The sequence below is a fragment of the Dendropsophus ebraccatus genome, chromosome 1 (assembly GCF_027789765.1).
Source record: "Dendropsophus ebraccatus isolate aDenEbr1 chromosome 1, aDenEbr1.pat, whole genome shotgun sequence".
NCBI lineage: Eukaryota > Metazoa > Chordata > Amphibia > Anura > Hylidae > Dendropsophus > Dendropsophus ebraccatus.
This window is the reverse complement of record NC_091454.1, coordinates 156,939,324-156,956,157: the sequence shown is the minus strand read 5'-3', so window position 1 is coordinate 156,956,157 and position 16,834 is coordinate 156,939,324. Positions and strand designations below refer to the sequence as shown.

At 43.9% G+C, this 16,834-nt stretch overlaps 1 protein-coding gene across 2 annotated transcripts in view; it reads right to left on the bottom strand.

Annotated features, from left to right (window-relative positions):
* CCPG1 (cell cycle progression 1) overlaps nucleotides 1–14,953 on the bottom strand; it is a 34,823-nt gene extending 19,870 nt beyond the window's left edge. The window contains exons 1-5 of one of the 2 annotated variants that reach the window (XM_069982490.1): nucleotides 14,802–14,953; nucleotides 9,215–9,279; nucleotides 5,636–5,750; nucleotides 5,479–5,558; nucleotides 1,325–1,586 (exon numbers count right to left, since the gene is read on the bottom strand). In XM_069982490.1, coding sequence (XP_069838591.1) covers nucleotides 1,325–1,586; nucleotides 5,479–5,558; nucleotides 5,636–5,750; nucleotides 9,215–9,274 — 517 coding nt within the window. In that variant the 5' untranslated portion in view covers nucleotides 9,275–9,279; nucleotides 14,802–14,953. The remainder of the gene's footprint in view (nucleotides 1–1,324; nucleotides 1,587–5,478; nucleotides 5,559–5,635; nucleotides 5,751–9,214; nucleotides 9,280–14,801) is intronic. The other variant, XM_069982500.1, reaches the window with a different exon arrangement.
* Nucleotides 14,954–16,834: the final 1,881 nt, after the last annotated feature.

Genomic DNA, 16,834 nt, shown 5'->3' with positions numbered 1-16,834 from the left:
GGATTCTGTTACAAGTTTACCTCAGCAATAGATTGATGGATGACATGGTGACTGCCATGAGGTGAAGTCTGCCATATTACAGACAGCAGCAGCACTGCCCTCACACTGTACATCCTTACATTACAATAGTAACATTATGGGGGAAGATTTAGCAAAGCCTGTGCAGGGGAGCAGTTACCCATAGCGACCAATCAGATTGCTTCTTTCATTTTTTTTTTTTTTTTTTTTAAAAGGCCTTGGAAAATGAAACCTAGAATCTGACTGGTTGCTATGGGCAACTGCTTCCCTGTTCCTCTGCATAAATTTTGATAAATCACCACCATAGTTTCTGTATTTACTGTTTATAGCTCCAACCTATGCTGCAGTGCTGTACAGAGATTGTAGCCTGTCATGCTGTCCTTACTGCTGCAGTTTCTTCTGGGCTCAGATGTCAGTTAGATGTTAGGGGTGTGGCTAAAGAAATATTTGCATAACCCCACCCACCTGATGACTCACTGTTCCCTCACTGGTGGGAACAGGGAACAGAATTTCACAGAGAGTAAAGAAAACACAGGCAGAGTGGTCATGTGACTGAGCCTGAGAACACAGTAAGCACTGTGTATGTAGAATATGCAACATCCACAGAGGTCAGTGCAATGCTAGTTTATTGAAAAATCCCCTTTAAGTTACAGCTACATGACCAGACTCTCTCCTCTGATGTCACCACTGACCTCTCTGACCTCTAAATAGCACTCTGAATAGCCCCCCCCCCCGTGTAATCCTTTGTTCTCTGCTCCCTGCTGCCGACTAATCTCACTCTTCCCACCAACCCCCCCCCCCCCTCCCCATAGCACAGACAGGATCAGACCAATAAAATAAAAAAAGAGTCGAGATTTCCTGGTTCTGAGCATGCAAATGTAACTATATTTGCATGTTTCAAAAATGTTAACCTAAATAAAAATCTCATACCCTTTTCAAGTTCTGAGAAATTCTGAGAAAAGAACATAATTACAATGTCTATTTAAAGATGGTAACGGATGTCTGCTATGGAAGGAGGCCAGAAACATTAGTAAGAAAAAAATTAAAAGAAGAATTTATGTAGTAAAACACGGACAAAATTGGTTTCCATTATTTCTGACAGCAAGAATAAGACTCAGCACTATGAAAAATACCAAAAAGCTAATGGACCCCATTTGAAATCAACTGGGACCACCAGGTTTCATTATTATCCCTTGCACACAGATCCAGTATAGCTGTTCATGGTTCTGTTGTAGTAGGGATCCACATTCATATTCATATTGTCTTCCCTCCATTCATCTGACATAATATATGTGCAGCAGCTTACCAGTTTCTGGCTGACTGAAGGTATACTGGCTACTAGAAGAGAAGCTCATATTGAGATCTTTGTTTTCTAACAAATCTTCAGGAATCTCCTCCTCCAATGGCCCAACTTCATCCACTTTGGGAGGTTCCAAGGTGACGATGTCCGAGTCGTCACTAACTGCCTCGCAGTGACTATCCTCACCCCCAGCGCCCCCCTCATCATGGTGTTCTGCTAGTATAGATGGACTTTCTGGTTTTGTACTTGAGTGGTACGAAGACAGTAGCTGCAAAAGAGGCAATAAAAAAACAGCTATGGAATAAGTATTACCTACTCACACATCATACTTAATGGGGTTATCCAGTTAGGTAAAATATCACCCCCCTCCTGAAGACTAACAATTCAGTCCATACTTGTCATTATCTTTTCAGTCTTTTGCAGCGCGACAAGGCATTGCCATGAAGGAAGGTACGTAGTCTGTAAAAATGTTCAGGCAGGTGGTATGTACACATTTACACATTACAGGATTAAATAATTAAAATAAATAAAAACACAAAAGATGTATAGAATCTGCTCTCAAGGGCTTACAGACTAGGAGGACTGGGGGTGACACAAATGGCAGGAAATGCTTTCTTTGCAGATGGTCCAGCCATTGTACACAGTATATACAGCAGGCTACAATGCATAGTCCAACTGCCCTGTGCATATGCCAGAAATGTTAAAGATCAATATAAAAGGGTTGTCCAGCGGAAAAAACCTCTTTCAAATTAACTGATGTCAGACAGTTATACAGATTTTTAATTTACTTCTATTTCAAAAACCTCCAGCCTTCCAGTACTTATCAGCTGCTGTATGTCCTGCAGGATGTGGTATATTCTTTCCAGTCTGACACTCTGCTCACTCCTGCCACCTCTGTATGTGACAGGAACTATCTAATGAAGGAAAGGTTTTCTATGAGGATTTGCTTCTACTCTGGACAGGTTATGTCACGGACAGAGGTGGCAGCAGAGAGCACTGTGTCAGACTAGAAAGAATACACCACTTTCCTCAGGACATACAGCAGATAAGTACTGGAAGGCTTGAAATTTTTAAATAGACGTATATCACAAATTGATAAACCTTTCTGACACCAGTTAATATAAAATATTTTTTCCCCGGAGTCCCTCTTTAAAGTGACTCTGTACCCACAATCTGACCCCCCCCCCCCACACCGCTTGTACCTTTGGATAGCTGCTTTTAATCAAAGATCTGTTCTGGGGTAAACTGGCAGCCCTGTGCCCAAAGGCCGTGGCCTAGATTGTGTATGCATTAGGCTGGCACAACCTCTCTGTCCCTCCTCCCCACCCTCCTCATCTTTAGGAATGCTCCAGGCAGATTGTCTCCTATTCATCATCTGTGTCAGTGAGGCACATGGGCTGGATCGTTAAGGCACCTGTGCAATGTTCAGACAGGAGAAAAGGTTTTAGGGGCATTCCTAATGATGAAGAGGGCAGGGAGGAGGGATAGAGAGGTTGTGCCAGCTTAATGCATACACAATCTAGGCCACAGCCGTTTAACACAGGGCTGCAAGTTTGAAAGTTTTTTTTTTTATAGGACAATAACTGCATCATCTGCCGAACGGACCCCAGGACAGATCTTGGATTAAAAGCAGCTATCTGAAGGTACAAGTGGTTTGGGGGGGAAAGATAGTGGGTACAGAGTTGCTTTAAGAGGAAAGGGAACCGGAATACCTGTACCTAAAGCTCAAAATACATCAATAATTTTTAAAGCGTAACTGTCATTTCAGGGTCATTTTTCTGAAAACATTAAATATCTATAGTACAAGCGATTTTAAGAAACTCTGTAATAGGTTTTATGTACTAAAAGAGTTTCCTTCTGTACTGAAAAAGCAATCTCCCAGCCTCCCCCCTCACATCAAATGAAGCCGGATTTCTGTGTCCATTATGTGGCTATGGAGAGGGGAGGGGCTGTTAGGAGTGACTGAGCACGGAGCAGTCCTGCACAGCACAACACCCTGCAATCTTCTCTCAGTAAGTTCATAGATAAGCACTGACCTTTCTGACACCTGAATTTAGCGTTTAAGGTGCCCAGAGAGTCTACAAACAGCTGACCTTCATGTCACCTCTTCCTGCTCCCTCATCTCCCTCAGCCCCTTCCCCCTTCATAGGCTTACAATGGAGAGAGCAGAACCCGTCTTCACTGGCTTCTCTGTAATGAAGACATGTTTGCCTGATAATGCACAGATCAGAAGTCAGGGGGGGAGGCTGGGAGATTGCTTCTTGAGTACAGAAGGAGGCTTTTTTGGCTGATGAAACCTATTACAGAGTTTCTTAAAATTGCTTATACTACTGATTTCTGCAATAAAAAAAAAAAAACATGACAGTTACTCTTTAAATGGACATTTCTCTGAATTACTTGGTGTGTGATGTCATGGTTGAAAGTTAAAGAGCACCTGAAAAATGGGGAACAGATATTTCCTTACATTTATTACAAACAATATTCCATGGACTGAACTGAATAACAAATGAAAAAAAAATCACCTATTCTCCTTAGGTTGCCAGCACACTAGTTTGTATCTCATGGATAGGTAAACAGTGCAAAAAAAGAACACATTTCAGCCAATAAAACCATGCCAGCCACCTCCAAAGGTGACAACGGTGTATTTGTGCAGCATGCTACACTCCAGTTTTAAATAGTTATCACAATGCTGTCAACCAATAACACAGTGGTAAAAAGAGTTACTGACAGTAGGCATGAAATCTCAAAAACACGACAGGCTTAAAGGGGTAGTGCGGCGCTAAAAAATTATTCACAGAACACACATTACAAAGTTATACAACTTTGTAATGTATGTTATGTCTGTGAATCGCCCCCTTCCCGTGTCCCACCACCCCCGCCCGTGTACCCGGAAGTGTGTGGTGCATTATACATTACCTGATCCGTGTCGAGGGCCGTCCGCCATTTTGTGCCAAACGTCATCTTCAGACGCACGGCCGAATCACTGCCGCCGCCCCCCCCCCCCCTCTGACGCGGCCGCGTCATCAGCTGCTCAGCCGCGATTGGCTGAGCATAACTGGGGGGCGGGGGTGGTGGGACACGGGAAGGGGGCGCAGCACTACCCCTTTAAGTGTTTAATTCTTTTTTTTTTTTTTTGCTGAAATCTATAGTATGGGCAATTTTAAGAAACTTTGTAATTGGGTGTATTAGCTGAAAAATGCATTTTAATCATGAAAAAGCATTTTGAAGCTCTCCCCCCGGTCTTCATGGTTGTCTATGGAGAGGGGAGGGGTGGAGGGAGATGAAGCACCAAAACAGGGCAACAAAGAGTTAATTTACAGCTACATCACCGGGCTCTCCCCTCTGAAGTCAGCACTGATCTCGCTAACCTCTGAATACTGGCTTTCACACAGGACCCCTGCCAGACGCTGAAATCTTTTGCAGAGCTGACGTCACAATCGAGTTGATTGACAGCCAGTCAGTGACTGGGTCAGGACACTGCTCTAATCACTGATTTGCTGAGCGGGCTGTCCATTAGCTAGGAAAGGCATTTGCCCCCAAGTCATGACATCACCAGAACATTTTGGGAATAAGGAGAGGTAAGCTGGCTTGATTAAAATGTTCTTCCCTGCCCTGATGCTTGTCAGATTATGTAAATGGTCAGGTCAAAGGTTTTTATTATAGCAGAAATGTTAAACAGGGAATATGAGAATGGATTTTCTAATGTAAGTATCGATTTTAAAAGTAAAACCACTACCAGGGGAGTTGATAAAGTGGGATACCATGTTTAGGATCTTCCCTTGGCCAGAGTGGAGTGGGGTTGCAAAGGTTGTCCCTTTCTCAATAAAGGGCTGGACATGACATGTCCTGCATTACACAGACAGAGTCATCCATTTTGTTATGCTCTTTTTTCTCTTGTTTTATTACAGGGAGACGTAACACAAATGGTGTATTCACAGAGTCTCTCTGCATGTAAGAAGCATCAATATCTGCCGCCAGCTAATCTGCCCTTCAATGGGAATGTCTATATGACATGACAGGCTGCCATTTCTTTTACCAGCAAGCTATGCAAACCGGAAGGGGAAAAAAATAAGTGAACATGGCTTCAAACTTGCAATTTGCTAGTTTTCTTTTAAACTGCATATATTCCGTGAGAGTGGTTAGTAAAATGCATGCGGTACCTCTGTGGCTTCCTGCTGATCTTCTACAGTGTATTGCAGACTTTCCACATTTGATATAGGGACCTCATTGCTGCAGACACCTGCGTTGAATATAACAGAGTCAATAGGTACAGGTTACTATTCACTGTGAACTTCTTATAAACTGTCTTTTTATTACCTGACAAGTCATCTGCTGAATCTGGCTGCACATTTTCAACAAACGCTGTACTGTGTTCTAAATCAAAGTCTGGACATGGTTCAACTTCACAGTGTAGGGTCTCTATATCCGAGCCCTAATACACAACACATACAAGGAGAAAGACTAGGTTAGGATAAATAAAGTAAGACCATTTCCAACTTTCAGTACCATTAGGCTGTTTTTACACAATCATTTACTGAATCTTTTAGTCCATATGGTAGATTTATCCATAGAGCTCAAGTATACCACAGAGCAGACAGTGGTATCTGTCATAGCTGTACAATGTAGAAATAGATCCCAGACAGGATCAATAGACCTAGATAACCCCTTCGTTGATCAGCACAGGTTGCAGCGTGCTTGAGAATGCCTGATCGGATTGCAAGGGCCGAAACGGGTAGCAAACAATAAAGGATTGAGTGATACATGACAGGATAGTGATCAGTGGCATTTTATGGTGCTCCCTATAGAACACTCTTCCCGTATATCTATGAGCTCACCTGCACTGATCCATGAAGGGGTTATCTTGGTCTATTGATCCTGGCTGGGATCTAGCTCTACATTACTATACACCACACAGGTGTCTTGGATGAGCTGCGGTGGCATACTTGGTAAAAGCGCATAATAGAGTTGTGCCACAACCAATCCAGGAGAGTGCATTAGTTCCTGTGCTTTTTGTGATACTACACCAGAAGGCACCCCTGATTTTTCTGTTTCGCTTTATAGCTATATAATGGAGCGTACATTTATTTTGTAGGAACGAAAAGCGCAGGCAGACATGATTTTCAGGGCTACAAAATGAGCTAAATGTGTCGCAACTTATGGGACTATGTTTGGCAGATTAAACTCAATGGCTCTAATGCTGCAGAGTTTACCTATGGATCTGCAAAATATAGTAGCAGACAAGTGGATGAGAATTCACATATCCACATGCTTACAGAAATTGGGCCATGGTGCAGATTAGGGATGGTCCCGAACCCGCTGAGGTTCGGGTTCGGCTGAACCCGAACGGTCGGCATCGGACTCCCGCTGTCTGCCCGCTCCGTGCAGTGGGCGGATACAGCGGGAGGACCGCCTGGAAAACTGGGATACAGCCTATGGCTATGGCTGTATCCCAGTTTTCCAGGCGTTCCTCTTGCTGGATCCGCCCGCTGCACGGAGCGGGCAGACAGCGGGAATCATTGCGGAGGGTTCGGGTTCGTACGAACCCCGTCCGAACCAGGTTCGGACCATCCCTAGTGCAGATTTTAAAGGGGATAAAAACAATACAACTGACTTGCACAAGATCAATTTCAGAGCAGAAACTTTCGAAAAATCCTAAGGTCATCTTGTAATAAGTAATAAATACAAATCTAATGCCTCTTTTCTGCTACAGTATTACTAATGCAAATCCAAAAGGTGCTGCAAATCTGCAGCATCAAGTGCAAATGTATACAGTACACTCCAAGAGCTAGCTAGGCCCTACCCTATAAGCGGATTCACCGGCTGCCCTAACCGGCATTACAGGCAAATTATGTCATATATTCAATCCCCTTCTTTATGAACAGCTGGTACATTAGCTATAGCAATACATTACGGAACATCTGCTCTTTTACACCAGGGTAATAGAAGAATAACTGTCTAAAAGAGTTCAATGTTAACCAAGCTACATGACAGCTAAAGGTTTTAAAAACAGCTAATCGAGTAAATTATTCATGTACACTGTTCGGAGATCCAAGTAATCGTACCCATACACTAGACGCATTAAGCTAGTTGTCTGCTGATGGCAGGAACAATGAGAAAGGTACCAACAATGTAGTAACGCTCCGTTGGTGGGGTGCCCACTATATTGTATTGCTGCTCAGTGGGGATCTCAGTTCCCTAAGGAGTTTGGGTGGTGTAGGTGTGCTATGGCATTCTGAACACAGCCTGAATGATATATCACACCTGGGACTGGCCGATATGGCCAAAAAATTAAAATCTTTATTTTTTTTATTTTTTTTAACATTATGGATAATTCTCTACTAAAATCTCAATTTTCTTCTTTCTTTGCTCAATAAACAGAACATTTTTCTACTTGCAGGCAGGCACAGAATATTTTAATTGTGGTTCGAGCAACAATTGCATTGCTTCTGTGCATCCATGTAGGGAGGAAAATTGTACACATGTTAAATCACATTGAACTATTGTGCTACAAAAACATGGCCACTATTCCCCCGCTCTTGTCTCAAGATTGGGTGGGGTTTGAAACTCAGTTCCATTGAAGTAAATGGAGCTTAATTGCAAACCCCACCTGACCTTGAGACAAGAGTGGGGCAAAAGTGGCCATGTTTTTGTAGCGCTGGATAACCCCTTTAAAATAGACATAGTCCTGGCTGAGCAGCAACCAATGAACTTGATGGTCTGACCATGAAACCTCCCTTTAATGGTGCGTTCACACCTACAGGATCTGCAGCTGATTTTCTGCAGCAGATTTCATTTAAATAACTGAACACAGCATCAAATCTGCTGCAGATCTGCTGCAGATCCTGTAGGTGTGAACGCAAACTAAATTAGTAAAAATAACACTATAACAACAACAGAGCACTGTATATATGGGACCCACTGATGACAAGGTCAAAGATACTGCCGTATCCTCCATTTAAATGAAGCAGCAGTCAGGCCTGATGCTGAACTAAACTTAATAGGCCTGATGGAAATAGCCGGATACAGAAGCATCAGACATCTTAGTCAGACCCATCATCACATACCGATGTGTAGGTATGTGTGACAGAAAATAAAGTCACCTTTATTTATCACCTTATTCTCACCAAATAATTTCTGAAAGCTTATTGAACATAAAGGCCTCCTTACATTACAAAGTGGCCTCTGACGTCTGAAAGCTTGCAAATATAATCTGTGTGGTTAGCCAATAAAAGTGTCAATCCTAGAGTACCATTTACACTAGGAAACTTCTTGAGATCTGCACTCGTTTTCGAAGCCTTTACAAGACTCAATCAACTGTGTGGTCAATTATATTTATTGTCATCGGCCGCACACCCCCTGTTCAAACAGGACGATGTGCCGCTGACAACTAGAATTTAAAGATTAAAGCAAATGTACCATCAGTGTAGTCCTTTTCTAGAACCATGGTTCATTGATTCTAATGGAGCTGCGTCACAGAGGGGCCGGCCAGTCCGCCTCCAGTGCTTCAGCTCGGGCCAATGCCCAGTAATAGACCGCCGCCATGCACAGGAACCGGGCAGTGGTTCAAGAAAAGGACCGCAGCACCAGCTTCTCCGCGCCGGCGCCGTTCTATTGATAAGCTACAATTAAAACCAATGTACCTCATGGTACATTTGCTTTAAATCAGCTGACTACCAAGCGTTTTACACAGGCAAATTATTAGTAATGAACATTTCTTTTTATGGCAAATATTAAATATTATAATAAGTATTGCTCATGGGAAAACCTGAAAACTAGAAGACTTTTAGAGCCCCTTTAACTCTCTGCTGACTGAATTCTTGTCTAACAATCACAGGGGGGAATATGACACAGGCGGAGATGCCTTACAGTGAACAAAGCGGAGAGAAGAACACTTACCTCATGGTTGAGAATTGTCCAGCCACATGACGATTCACTATCACTTGAGTTTTCAGACATTTTTGCTAAAAATACATAGAAAAACATACATGAGAACATACATGAAAAACATACATGAGAACACAAATGCCCTGTACAAGGAGAAACAGTGTGTAACAATGCAAAGATCTATCAGTAAGGGTTCAGTGGTAGTGATTACTTTTATACTAATCCCAACATGCCCAGTCATCTCTATGGGACAGCATCCTAGTTTACTATTAACTCCACTCACCCCTCCCTAATATGCTGTGTATAACAGTAATGTCATGCTGTAGTAACATAACACAGGATGAGAAACAGCTTCCTGTGGAGTAGGTGGAAATCAGCCGCAAGCTCATGTTATTTACCATAACCCTGTGTACACATCATATATCTATATCAAGCCTCGCCCCATTCCAGGCTAGATATTTATGAAATGCCACAGAGTATCAAACTAAAAAAAATAGACTGCTGTAGCATGAAAGCCTAGAGCCCAGCTACTGCAGTGAGCGCAGGGAGAGAAGCACTCAGCCAAGCACTTCTTTTGGCTTATGATTGGTAAGGATCTGAACATCCAGATCCTAAACGATCAAAACTTCAGACATGCCAGCGTGACATGTTAAAACTATTTTAAAGTGACGGGGACATTTTAAAGGGGTACTCCGGCCTGGGTTTTTTTTTTTTTTTTTAATTGGCCGGGGAGGACGTGGCTAAGGGCAACGACGTCCACTCACCTCCCTGATTCCAGCAGCCGGTCCTGTATCGCGGCGCTCCGGTCCCCGCTGCTGGAACAGGGGAAGTGAGTGGACGTCGTTGCCCTCAGCCACCTCCTCCCCGGCCATATAAAAAAAAAAAAAAAAGCCCCCAGGCCGGCGTACCCCTTTAAGACCTCCTTCACTCAGTACTCATTTTCATACATAAAAAAATGACTTTTTTTTTGGCTTTTTTTAAAGTGTACCTATCATTCTGCGAGCGCACCAGGAAGCGCTGCCAAACGTCTGCAGGTACACTATCCTTTTCTAATGCGGGCAGTAGACAGAATTCTCTGGAGCACCATAGACTGCATTGTAAGTGTATTACAACACGGTCTATGGCACTTTCAGGAGGTTCCGTCCTCTGCGTGCATCAGAAGAGACAGTACTCTGCCGTGCTTGCAGATTGATAGGTACACTTCAAGTACTATTAAGATGATAACTGACCCTGGAAAATAGGTCAAAGGAAACAAAACAACAACAACAACAACAACACACACACAAACTAAAAATATCTAGGGAGATTTATCAAACTGGTGTAAAGTGAAACTGGCTCAGTTGCCCCTAGCAACCAATCAGAGATCATTTTCCAAAGGATCTGTGAGGAATAAAAGGTGGAATCTGATTGGTTGCTAGGGGCAACTGAGCCAGTTTCACTTTACACCAGTTTGATAAATCTCTCCCTATATGTTTATATTTTACAATACACGTACACCTAATGGCTGCAGCACTGTGGTCACAACTAGATCTAAGTGAAACTACAGTAAATTCGGGATCACAAATCCCTCAACACCCTGCATCTGACTCCGGATAGCTGGAGAAGATGGATGCAGTCTATGGCGGTGACTGCTATGGGGAATTTTTTTCAGTCTCCACAGCACCTCTGAGTAAGATGCCCAGTCATATTCTAGAGGAAATCAATAAAAGCTGTTTCTGGCAGCAAACTGTCTGGTTTTCCCAAAGCAACCAACCACAGAGCCCTTTACAATATAAAAGCTGGGCCCTGATTGGTCGCTGTGAGAAAGCCAAACAGTTTTGTCATAAGTGGGTTTTTTTTTTCTAGAAGACACAACACTGACTGCCTCACATCAAGGCAGCCGAGGAGCAGAGAGGAAACATTGGCCTGTATGTAAATGTATACCAGAAGAGCTCTTCCTGTGGTTACACTTCCATTGGTGTGTATTGTGAGGGGATTAGCTCATGGGATCACCATCTCCTGGGTTAGATGGGCGCTTTTTGGCACAAAACACAGTCCACACCAGCAAGTAAGGTGTAACTGGCCGCAACCAGTTTTATTTTTTTTTGCAGCAGATAAAAGAAACAATAATAAAAAAGAAAACCTACGCTGTCTGGCGACTAACTAAACAGTTATCAACTCACTAACCAGAGCTGAGCCTACTGCACAGCTCTCAAACAAAACATGCAGCACAGTGTACTCACAATGAAGTTTTACCCAGGAGCAGAGAGCCATCATCTTGTGAGCTGTCTGCCCTGTTATAGCACACACAGGCTTGCACCTGAGTAACCAGAGTCACTCCCAATACCTGGAGTGGCCGAGTGGAGTAGGAGCCCACCCATCTCTCCCCTACTCCAAAGTAGCCAGGCCCTATTTTCTAGTCTTTGCCAAAACCTATAGCAAGGAAACATATTCTCCTTGCTATCCTAACTCCCTGGCTGCTTATTTAACACACATATGACAGGAGCCTAGGTGAAACATACATTCCATCCACTACTTTGCCCCTGGTCCTGTCACTGTATGTAAATGTATACCAGAAGAGCTCTTCCTGTGGTTACACTTCCATTGGTGTGTATGTAAATGTATACCAGAACAGTTCTTCCTGTTGTTACACTTCCTGCGCTGTATTACACCTAGTTCACACTAGTTCTCTACTGTACCAGATGCTGGACTTGTACATAAGCATTGTGGCTGCTCCTGTAATACTACATGGAGGAGACCAGATCCTGCAGCTAATGTGTATGCAATGAGCCGCCTGCATGTCATCACAAGTACCAGGAGCTGCACCAGAGCTCCGGAGGGGTCACATTTACCTTTCCAAATGCAGATGACTTCAAAGCTTTTAAAATCTGACTTTCCTAGAGGGGAAACCACGAGTGCTGTCACAGATTGGTTTACAGAAAGCAGAACAAGCTCAGGCAATGTGCACCGACCGGTTTATGGTACCAAAGCTATGCACGGCTTCCAACGCCAAGGGAGACTTATTGTGCTGCCTTATAGTAAGATCCTTGTTGTTGCCGACAGCAACCAATCAGAACTCAGCTTTTATTTGCCACATTGCTCTGGTGAAATAAAAGCTGAGCTGTGATTGGTTGCTATGCACATTAAAGAGAATCTTACTATAAGGCAGCTTGATAAGGCTCCCCTGACACTGTTACTTGCAACTACAGGGGACTTCCATGGGGTCCCATGTGGCTCAGAGTGTAGACAACATGGTAATGTCACATTAGAAAGTATGTGGACACATGTACATAAAAGCATTGTGAAAAAACAGGCAAGGTATGTGGATGATGTCTGTCTGGACAGGACACAGAGCAAGTCTGGAACAGTATGTTGCCTATTGGAACCTGTGCCACCTGCTTATTGCATTTTCCCTAGAGAGTGACAGTAATTGTGTTCACCATCTTGACAAACTGAGAAGGAGTGAGGAGAACAGAACTGTGACCACATTGTTCTGGAAACCATCTGACAAAAACATATATTGCATCACCTATCCTGAATAAATTATTTATTTCCAAACTTCCTACCAGCAAATGAAGCAGTGACCAAGCATGCACACTGCAGCTCCATTTGCTCAGATGGGACACATATACCTAGTGGAGTCCAACAGACAGCAGGAAACACACACTTACACTGGGAGTGCGCCACATTCATAAGTGTGATGCTAAAAGGCAGACACAAACCACAGCATAAAAGCCTAAAATTGATGCATTGTTAGTAAATGAGGCCCAATAAGTCAGTTTCTAAACAAATGATATGCGGATGCACCATCTGTTTTTTAAAGGGGTTATCCAGCGCTACAAAAACATGGCCACTTTCCCCCTACTGTTGTCTCCAGTTTGGGTAAGGTTTTCAAACTCAGCTCCATTGAAGTAAATGGAGCTTAAAGGGGTAGTGCGGCGGTAAAGAATTATTCACAGAATAACACACATTACAAAGTTATACAACTTTGTAATGTATGTTATGTCTGTGAATGTCCCCCTTCCCCGTGTCCCAACATCCCCACCCGTGTACCCGGAAGTGTGGTGCGCTATACATACCTGATCCGTGTCGCGCCCGTCCGCCATCTTGTGCCACGACGTCATCTTCGGGCAGCCGGCCGAACATCTACGACTGTCCCGAGTGCCGGCCGCCCTCTTCAGCGTCATCAGATGCTCAGCCGCGATTGGCTGAGCACAGTTATGCTCAGCCAATCGCGGCTAAGCAGCCGATGACGCAGCAGAGGGCGGCCGGCACTCAGGTCGGTAGGAGGGATTCGGCCAGGCCGTCCAAAGATGAAATCACTGACTGAAGATCGGAGACGAGTCGGCATGTGACAGGTGAGTATAGCGCACCACACTTCCGGGTACACGGGTGGGGGGGGGCTGGGACACGGGGAAGGGGGCCATTCACAGACATAACATACATTACAAAGTTGTATAACTTTGTAATGTGTGTTATTCTGTGAATAATTCTTTACCGCCGCACTACCCCTTTAATTGCAAATCGTACCTGGACTGGAGACAACAGTAGGGGGAAAAGTGGCCATGTTTTTGTAGCGCTGGATAACCCCTTTAAACCTTAGCATTCCCTAGCAAGCCCTAAGCAGATTGCACCCAGTGGCCTTTTTTACCCTCCCATCTGTTTTTGCAAGACATCACTGATCCTTGAGAAAAACTGCTGGGTGAATGAGGCCTAAATGTGTTAGAGTTGTCTGCCTCAATCTGTGGTCTTCTAGCTGTAGCAAGACTACAACTCCCAGCATGCAGTGCACATGTTCACCCGCCATGGCACTTAGAGTGCATGCACACTACGGAATACGCGCACAAAGGCTTCGTCGCTGGCCCCTGCTCGCGGCAGCACGCATCTTCACCTGTGCCATAGACTCCATTCTTTCGGCGGAATTGGCCCGGCCATAAAATGGTGTTTATGGCACAGGCAGAGATGCGTGCTGTCGCAAGCAGGGGCCAGCGACGAAATCCGCGGCAGCCTTTACGCGCGTATTCAATAGTGTGCATGCACCCTTAGGCCAGCATTCTCCAACCTATGGCCTACAGCTGCTGCAAAATTACAACTACTTTTGCAACACTGACTGATGACTAATGACACTGGCCTTACAAACCGCTTCATGGTAAAGCAGCCAATCAGAGCAAAGCAGTCTAAAGCAACCAATCAGATTCCAGATTTCAAAATCCAATTTGCTTTAGAGAAATAAAAGTTGTGTCCTGATTGGTCGCTGCCGCTCTTACCCTGTAGTCACGTGACATGATATAATCAGAAGCTCACCACAACAACATGGAGCGGACACCTTGCCTGTACACCACGTGATCTCTCCGTGACCCGGTGTGATGCAACGCCCCGCAATGTGCAGCAGCTGACACCCCAGCCATGGCGTATAATAATAATAATGTCGCCTATCCCCAGGACACACAGCAATGTCCCACACAGCCTTCATATGAGCCGTAGCAAACCTTACTATGGTGTTGCATCAGTTCTGACAGAGGAGAATAACAAGCAGCCTGTGTAACGACTACCGCACTAAGACCCATGTCACCGGTGACCCGCACCGGCACTGAGCCCCCCCCAACACCCGGTGATTTACCGCAGGCCCCGGGGACCCCCACTCCGGGTGTTTACATGAACGTCGCTCCTCCGGTAACTGTCACCTCCAGTCCCCCAGTGACGTCTCTGCAAAATAACTGCTGGGAGAGGACCAGAGTCAGCTGCCCGGACAGGGGGCGGGGAATGTAGGCCGGGAATGCTGGGACTTGTAGTTTATCACAGCCTCTTACTGTGAATAGTTAGGTGAACCGCCGTGCTCCCAGTAAACTACTTTTCCCAGAAGACATAGCGGTAGCGTTTTCATTGTCAACAAAGGGGCGAGAACAAGAGGTGGAGACGCCGAGCCGGCACCGTTACTATAGTAACAGAGGCGCAAACGGGCTGGCTGCTGGAGCGTATACCGAGGAGCACGGACACGGTGAGAACCGGCTGCCGGTATGGCGTAGTGGGGGCTAATCTACACTGGGCGTTCAGTGGCGTCTTATTGCTTTGTTGCACATCTAACTGATTACATGATATCTGTAGTGTATAGAAGAATGAGAATATACTCCATAGAAACACGTAATACGTTACCTGTGCCTGATACACCTGGATATATCTGTAGTGTATAGAAGAATGAGCATATACTCCATAGAAACGTGTAATACGTTACCTGTGCCTGATACACCTGGATATATCTGTAGTGTATAGAAGAATGAGCATATACTCCATAGAAACACGTAATACGTTACCTGTGTCTGATACACCTGGATATATCTGTAGTGTATAGAAGAATGAGAATATACTCCATAGAAACGTGTAATACGTTACCTGTGCCTGATACACCTGGATATATCTGTAGTGTATAGAAGAATGAGAATATACTCCATAGAAACGTGTAATACGTTACCTGTGCCTGATACACCTGGATATATCTGTAGTGTATAGAAGAATGAGAATATACTCCATAGAAACACGTAATACGTTACCTGTGCCTGATACACCTGGATATATCTGTAGTGTATAGAAGAATGAGCATATACTCCATAGAAACACGTAATACGTTACCTGTGCCTGATACACCTGGATATATCTGTAGTGTATAGAAGAATGAGAATATACTCCATAGAAACACGTAATACGTTACCTGTGCCTGATACACCTGGATATATCTGTAGTGTATAGAAGAATGAGAATATACTCCATAGAAACACGTAATACGTTACCTGTGCCTGATACACCTGGATATATCTGTAGTGTATAGAAGAATGAGCATATACTCCATAGAAACGTGTAATACGTTACCTGTGCCTGATACACCTGGATATATCTGTAATGTATAGAAGAATGAGCATATACTCCATAGAAACACGTAATACGTTACCTGTGTCTGATACACCTGGATATATCTGTAGTGTATAGAAGAATGAGAATATACTCCATAGAAACGTGTAATACGTTACCTGTGCCTGATACACCTGGATATATCTGTAGTGTATAGAAGAATGAGAATATACTCCATAGAAACGTGTAATACGTTACCTGTGCCTGATACACCTGGATATATCTGTAGTGTATAGAAGAATGAGAATATACTCCATAGAAACACGTAATACGTTACCTGTGCCTGATACACCTGGATATATCTGTAGTGTATAGAAGAATGAGAATATACTCCATAGAAACACGTAATACGTTACCTGTGCCTGATACACCTGGATATATCTGTAGTGTATAGAAGAATGAGCATATACTCCATAGAAACACGTAATATGTTACCTGTGCCTGATACACCTGGATATATCTGTAGTGTATAGAAGAATGAGCATATACTCCATAGAAACACGTAATACGTTACCTGTGCCTGATACACCTGGATATATCTGTAGTGTATAGAAGAATGAGCATATACTCCATAGAAGCACGTAATACGTTACCTGTGCCTGATACACCTGGATATATCTGTAGTGTATAGAAGAATGAGCATATACTCCATAGAAACACGTAATACGTTACCTGTGCCTGATACACCTGGATATATCTGTAGTGTATAGAAGAATGAGAATATACTCCATAGAAACACGTAATACGTTA